The 7,510-nt window shown below is 44.9% G+C and overlaps 1 protein-coding gene across 1 annotated transcript in view; it reads right to left on the bottom strand.

Moving 5' to 3' along the window:
* Positions 1–7,510, bottom strand: part of LNPEP (leucyl and cystinyl aminopeptidase) — an 86,372-nt gene extending 78,862 nt beyond the window's left edge. The window contains exon 1 of the mRNA XM_026649178.2: positions 6,954–7,510. Within this exon, the coding sequence (XP_026504963.1) occupies positions 6,954–6,972 (19 nt within the window). The 5' untranslated portion in view covers positions 6,973–7,510. The remainder of the gene's footprint in view (positions 1–6,953) is intronic.

Below are 7,510 nucleotides of genomic sequence, written 5' to 3'. Positions count from 1 at the left end.
ACACCACAAACACAACACTACTGAGAACAATCTTGCACTGTCAGGATGATGAGCTAATTGATTTAACAGATCTTATCCATACCTTTTATAGGATTCAGTGATACGGTGCTGACAAGTAGACTCCCTTCTGATCCATAATAGGACAGCGCATAATGCTGATAGAGAAGGATAAGAGTGTTGCAACAGTGGATTTGGATTTGTACGAAGGGCATGCTCCTGCAACTGAGAATACACTCTGTACACCTAACAAGTATTTTTAGAAGTCATAAAACAGTTGAAATAAGTCAGTTACCAAATCAACATTTTTCCTACACAAATTTCAGTAGCAAAACTGGCTTATTTCTACTGTCTGCAACTCATTTCACTTTGCTCATCAATTTATTCTAATTAGATTTCATCTTAATTTCTGAGTTTATTTGTTTTGTCAAAAAAAAAAAAAATGCACACCATAAATCAAAGGGTTCACCCTTTTTGCTTTTTGGCAGATCCGAACAACAAGCTATTCTCTCTCTAGATACTTGTTTCTACATGTCACTTGTTTGAAACAGATGGGTTGAAACAAGAAACACTGCAAATATCGCCACTTCAATTTTTTCCCTCCTTTAATAAAGGAAACCCTTACCAATCTATTTATGCCTTCTACATTTTTACAGGAAATGTAGAAATGAGAACCTCCTCAGACACTTCAAACTGAAAGTAAAAACACAAACCTTGCAAGACATTTTGCAATATCATGAAGGAACATACAGAACTATAGAACAAATGCCATATGGCCAAGTTCTGCCACCCTTACTCACTTTGACTAGTACTTACCTCCTCAAGTAATCCGATCAATTTCTAGTGGGACCATCCATAGAATCATAGAAATGCAAGGGTTCTCAAGAGGCCAGCAAGTCCAGTCCCTGCACTAAGGCAAAAAGAACAGGAGTACTTGTGGCACCTTAGAGACTAACAAATTCAATGTACTCCCTTTCGGGTTGCGAAATGCACCCGCCACCTTCCAAAGACTTGTAGATGGTCTCCTAGCGGGATTGGGAGAATCTGCAGTTGCCTACCTCGATGATGTCGCCATTTTTTCTGATTCATGGACAGAACACCTGGAGCACCTGGAAAAAGTCTTCGAGCGCATCCGACAGGCAGGACTAACTGTTAAGGCTAAAAAGTGTCAAATAGGCCAAAACAGAGTGACGTACCTGGGGCACCAGGTGGGTCAAGGAACTATAAATCCCCTACAGGCCAAAGTGGATGCTATCCAAAAGTGGCCGGTTCCAAAGTCAAAAAAACAGGTCCAATCCTTCTTAGGCTTGGCCGGATATTATAGGCGATTTGTACCACACTACAGCCAAATCGCCGCCCCGCTGACAGACCTAACCAGAAAGAAACAGCCAAATGCAGTTCAGTGGACTGATGAGTGTCAAAAGGCCTTTAACCAGCTTAAGGCAACACTCATGTCTGACCCTGTGCTAAGGGCCCCAGACTTTGACAAACCGTTCCTAGTAACCACAGATGTATCCGAGCGAGGCGTGGGAGCAGTTTTAATGCAGGAAGGACCGGATCAAGAATTCCATCCTGTCGTGTTTCTCAGCAAGAAACTGTCTGAGAGGGAAAGCCACTGGTCAATCAGCGAAAAGGAATGCTACACCATTGTGTACGTGCTGGAAAAGCTACGCCCATATGTTTGGGGACGGCGTTTCCAACTACAAACAGACCATGCTGCGCTACAGTGGCTTCATACCGCCAAGGGAAATAACAAAAAACTTCTTCGGTGGAGTTTAGCTCTCCAAGATTTTGATTTTGAAATACAACACATTTCAGGAGCTTCTAACAAAGTGGCTGATGCACTCTCCCGGGAAAGTTTCCCAGAGTTAACTGGTTAACAGTTGTTCTTGGAATGAAACATATTGTTAGTTTTTATATAATCAGTAGTATGTCTAAAGGTACATGTGTCTTATTAACTCTGTTTTCTCCTAGAACTCCAGGAAGAAATCACAGCCAGTGTGGAACTGAACGTCCAACACTATCTGTGATTTGGGGGGCGTGTCATAACTATAAAGGGAAGGGAAACAGCTCTCCTGTGTACAGAGACTCCAAATCCTTTTACCTGTAAAGGGTTAAAATGGAGTGGAAATATTTTAAATTTGTTAGTCTCTAAGGTGCCACAAGTACTCCTGTTCTTTTTGCGGATACAGACTAACACGGCTGCTACTCTGAAACCTGCACTAAGGCAGGGTTCAGTACACCTAGGTGATCCATATTCTTAAAAACACCTGAACGATAAGGATCACACACACACACACACACACACACATCTCCCTTGCTGCAGATTAAGCCCATTACTTCTTGTCCTACCCTTGACAGACATGGAGAGCAACGGATCAAAGTCCTGCTTATAACAAGCCTTAACATATCTGAAGACTTATCAGATCCCCGCTCAGTCTTCTTGTCTCAAGACTGAACATGCCCAGTTTATTTAACCTTTCCCCATAGGACAGGTTTTTTCTATACCTTATTTTTGTTGCCCTATTCTGGACTCTTGACAATTTGTCCACATCTTTCCTAAAGTGTGTCCAGTTGCGAGTGCTACAAGACTCCAGCTGAGACCTCACCAGTGCTGAGTAGAGCAGGACAACTATCTCCTGTGTCTTACATTCACTCATGTTAATAGATCCCAGAACGATATTAGCCTTTTCCAAAACCGCATGAAATTGATGGTTCATATTCAATTTGTCATCCACTATAAACCCCCATCCTTTTCAGCAGTGCTACTGCTTAGCCAGTTACTCCTCATTTTGTATTTGTGCATTTGATTTTTCCTTTCTAAGTAGTACTTTGCACTTGTCTTTATTGCATTTAATCTTGGTTGATTTCAGACAACCAAGACATGAATTCTAGTCAAAGCACTAGCAACCCTCATCTTAGTGTCATCTGGCAATTTTATAAGCCTATTCTTCACTCCATTATCCAAATCATTAAACAAAAATATTGACGAGTACTGGACCCAGGACAGATCCCTGCAAGACCCCGCTAGATATGCCCTCCCAGTTTGATAGCAAACCATTGAAAAGATCTGTATTTAAAAAGGAGGTATGAGTTGTTAACCCATCTTCTACTTATTTAATCTAAGCCACATTTCCCTACTTTATGAGAACGTCATGTGGGACTGTGTTAGAAGCCTTACTTTAAGAAAAAAAAAAAGAAAAAGGAATCACATCTACGGCTTTCTTCTCCCCCTGGCCAGTAACCCCCTCAAAGGGGAAGTTAAGAACAAATCATGCCAAACTGACAATAAATCCATCCTGGCTATTGCTTATCATCCTATTACTGTGGAGGTGCCTACAAACTGATTGTTCAATACTTGGAAAGATACTGGAACAAATAAATATTAAAGTGAAGATGACAGGTCTATAATTTCCCAGGTCAGTACAATGTTTACCCTTCTCCAGTCCTCTAGGACTATCCCTTAAATTGTAGTCCCCAACTTACAGAAGTACTGCAGTCACAGCCAAAAATCAGAGACTTATGCAACAGTATGGGCCTTTGAGCCTGCATGTTTGTTTTGGTTAGATTGTGATTAGTCAGGTTGTAAAAAGGGTCTCCTATTGATCCCTGTGTTTAATTACTTCTTATTAAAGAACAAAAACAAAAGCAATCAGGAACTATTACTGAGCGATTTATTTAATAAACTCAGTTATTTAGGCCCTCATCTTATAATGAACTGCTCTGGCAGCCCCCTGGCCTTACTGCCCAAAGAGGACCAGGACCTATGTTTTGATCCAGGGTTTAAAGATTTCCCCCCCACCCCATTCTTTTGTAGGCAAAGAGAGCCATAGCCTTCCTCTTATTTTAATAACTGTTCCCCATCACAAAAGAAACGTTGACTAGAAGAACTGTGCCTTTGGGCTTGTTTACAGTTGAAATGCTAGAGGCACAGCCTCAGCACTGCAGCTGTGCTGTGCCGCAGCACATCAGTTCAGACACTACCTATCTCAATAGTAGATACCCAAGAGGTGGTAGCTAGGTCGAAGGAAGAATTCTGCAGTCAACCTAGCACTGCCTACGCTGGGGTTGGGTCAGCATAGCTAGGTCTCTTAGGGGTGTGGATTTTTCACCGCCGAGAGACATAGCTATGCTAATGCAAGTTCCCATGTTTGGATGCTTACATGGTCCCATACCTGGAGGGTTAGGTGTCAAGAAAGAGGAAATGATCCTTGACACCAAACTGTCAAGTAATACCCCTAAGCTTCAATGAGAGTTTTGCATAAAATGAACATGTGGACTAGAGCCCACAGTCCTCAGGGTTTGGTCGGTTTTCTCTCTTTTTCTTGTTAAGTGGAGCACAAGAGCAAAGTGATCCAAAAAGTGTGTTTTTTTTTTAATAATGTTATTTGCTGAAATGATTCAATGCTCATGCAAGGTGCAAGACTGCAAGCCCTAGAAACTAACTCTCTGTTCAGAAAGCCAGCAGTGTGAATGTTCCCAGTTATTCAAGTTTTAAAAGCAGCTATTGAGTGTAAGCAACAACACGTCAACACCACGTCTCAAGATCAACCTCCCATACTCTGAATATCATGGAAATCTCCTGTAGCTTCCTTTTGTGGGAGGAAATTGCAGCTTGTCTTTAACCTGGAGGATTGCTCCAAACACTCCCACCACCACCCTTCACCCAAAGGTATGTGTTTTAGCTTCCTGGAGGAAAGGAGAAGGTTCTATTCCCAGCCCCTTCAATTAGGATTGCCAATTTTGGTTGGACCTATTCCTGGAGATTTCATCACGTGACAATCTTTAATTAATCTTTAATTCCTGGAGACTCCAGGCCAATCCCGGAGGGTTGGTAACCCTACCTCCAACACAACTCCTCCATTAGCAGCAGAGACCACTTTTGAGCAGTGTTCTCAGGGCCTACCACACTCTCTGCTGCAGCCTTGGTGAGAAAAGAGCAGAATTCAAACACCACTCTCCTGCATGACAGTGAAATACTAACAACCCAGATCCAAAAGGCTTTTGGAGTGAGGTTATTAACATGGCAGCACATATTCTCCAACATAAGAGCATGTACTTCTAGATCTTAAGCCATTTCCTTTATTAAAAATACCTCCCACAAACTAGGTTTCTGCTCATAGAGATGTAATCTTTTCCCAGATGTACAAAGAGCACAGAATATAAAACTCTTTGATTGTAATAAGTTCTTAATATATTCTAAGTTACTGCCTACTTTGTTTATATTCTTGCTAAATCCTGGGAAGACTCCTATACTGAACAAACTTCAATTTATTTAGTGATAAAATGCAATAGTGCTTCTTAAACCAACTGTAAAGGGCCATCTCAAAAGGGAAAAACATTTACAAAGTTAAGACTATCACCACTCCTATCTGGACACGCAAACATGAGGCTCTTTGGAGAAAACATAGGGTAATACTGGCATGACAAAATATCTCATTAAGTTGACTAAGAAAGATCCAGTTTTCACTGCAAAGGCATTTCTCTGAATTTTGTAGTAGATACTACATTATGGCTTGACAGATCACTGAGAAACTCAAGTACAATGCAGTGAATTCTGGCGGAGTTTCAGCTTCCACTCTTAATTCTTTTACTTGTATAACTTAACTGACCAAGACCCTGACCACATGTCCTTCAGAACCTCTCAGTATTTTTAATAGGAAGAGGTATATTACACTCACTCTCCTGTCCAAATTCTATTTTAGACCCCTACTTTCAAATTCCCTGCAGTTTCAAATGGTTTGGGCAACTTCATGTTCCGCCTTTAGCTGTTGGGAAGTGTTGCTTTTACACAGCTGCTGCATTCCACCCCAGACATGATTGCATTTTAACAATGGATGCAGAGACTCTAGTTGAATCTCACCTTTGTAAGGTAAGAATATACAAATGTTACCTATATGCTTTCAGAGTCTCATCTGAAAGGTACAAGGGAAATGCACAGTACTGCTGAAGCTGCGTGGAAATAGTTTTGAAAGCCACTCTGTTGTGGGGGCAGGGAAGAGCACCTGCCCTTGTTTTCCCTATTTCAATCTCCCCTCATTTTTGATTGGCTGTTGACATTGACTCAATCACCAAAGATATTATAAACATAGGATCTTGTTCCTTAGTTGCCCCGTTGCCTGTTCTCCACTGTCTATGCAAGTAATAACTAATGATGAGGGCCATGTATCTGAGCAAGAGCATTATTTGCCTGTTGTGTATACGTCAGCGAAGCTCAGATACGATTATGTTAGGTCCCGCAGAGGATTATGACAGTGCATGAGAAATAAACAAGAGCACATGAACTCCGCAGAAACAAAGAATCTGGTTCTCATGTGCTCTTGTAATTAAAAAGAATAAAATTGCAGCAAAACTGCTCCCACATGGGATGGTTTACAATTTTCAATTATCTGTTAGCAGCATTTTTAAGAAGCCTTTAACCCAGGCTCACTGTGGATCACTGAGCTACACCAGCTTGTGTTTCAGGACAGGAGGTGGTCAGGGAATGAGTGACCAGGCTGCTTTCCACCAGCCCGCAAGGCGAATTCCTGCCAGCTAAAAAACTTTCCTCCCTGCCGTGCTGTAGCCGTGGTGGGCCCAGGATATTAGAGAGGAGGTGGACGAGGTAAGATCTTCCATCGACCAAGAAAAGCTATTACCGCCCCCATCTTGTCAAACTTTCTCCAGTGAGTCTTCAGTGTTGCAGCTGGGCTGGCTGCCTGCGCTGCTGCACCCCCAGGGCACTGGGCAGGGTGGGGTGCAGCTGTGGGCATGCGTTGGGTGGGTGCTTCTCCCCCCGGGAGCCCCTGACCTTGAGCGTGCCCTGTGGGGCCTGCGCACTCAGAGCAGAGGCACGGAGTCAGGGGCTCCCTCTGGCAGGGCCGCGCCGGGGCCAGGGCAGCTGCCGCCAGCATCAAGGCTGCAGCGAGGAGTCCGCTTGCAGCAGGGGCGCGGCCAGTGCCCGCGGCGCCACTCACCGTGAGGGAACGGCTCCATTTTCCTGCGGGATCCCTCAGCCGGCAGAGCCCAGGCACGGAGGAAGCGAAGAGACACAGAACAGCAGCGGCTGCCGGGCAGCGCCTCCTCAGTCCTGCTGCATGCTGCCGGGGCGGGCGCTCCGCTCAGTCCTACTGCTGTGGGTCATGCACGAGTCACTGCGGCCGGCAGCTGAAGTGCTGCAGCCCCGCTGGCTGGACGGGGAGGCTAAGCAGGTTGCGCGGCGCGGGGAGCTCCCCCCCCTTGCACGGGGCTCCGGCTCGGCTCTTCCTAGCAGCTTCGCCTTTGCGCCAAGCCCCAAACAACCATTTTCTGCTCTGGCCTCTCTGCTGCTCCGAGCCGAGCCCTCGCTTCCCCCGCCTGGGCTGGGCCGCTGCTTCGCACGGCTCCTCCTCCCGCTGCTGCCTCGCTAAGCTACCAGGGGCAGGAGGCGGCTGCGTTCTCCTGCCTCAGCTGTGCTCGCCCGCAGCTCCGCGCCTTTAACCTCGCCCAGCCCTGAAGGAGCTGCTGTCCCTTTCCTGCCGCGTGCAAGGGACCT

This window comes from Terrapene carolina, unplaced genomic scaffold, assembly GCF_002925995.2.
Source record: "Terrapene carolina triunguis isolate 2854851 unplaced genomic scaffold, T_m_triunguis-2.0 Scaffold69, whole genome shotgun sequence".
Lineage (NCBI taxonomy): Eukaryota > Metazoa > Chordata > Testudines > Emydidae > Terrapene > Terrapene triunguis.
Note: the sequence above shows the minus strand (reverse complement) of the source record. Positions and strands in the feature narration are given on the sequence as shown.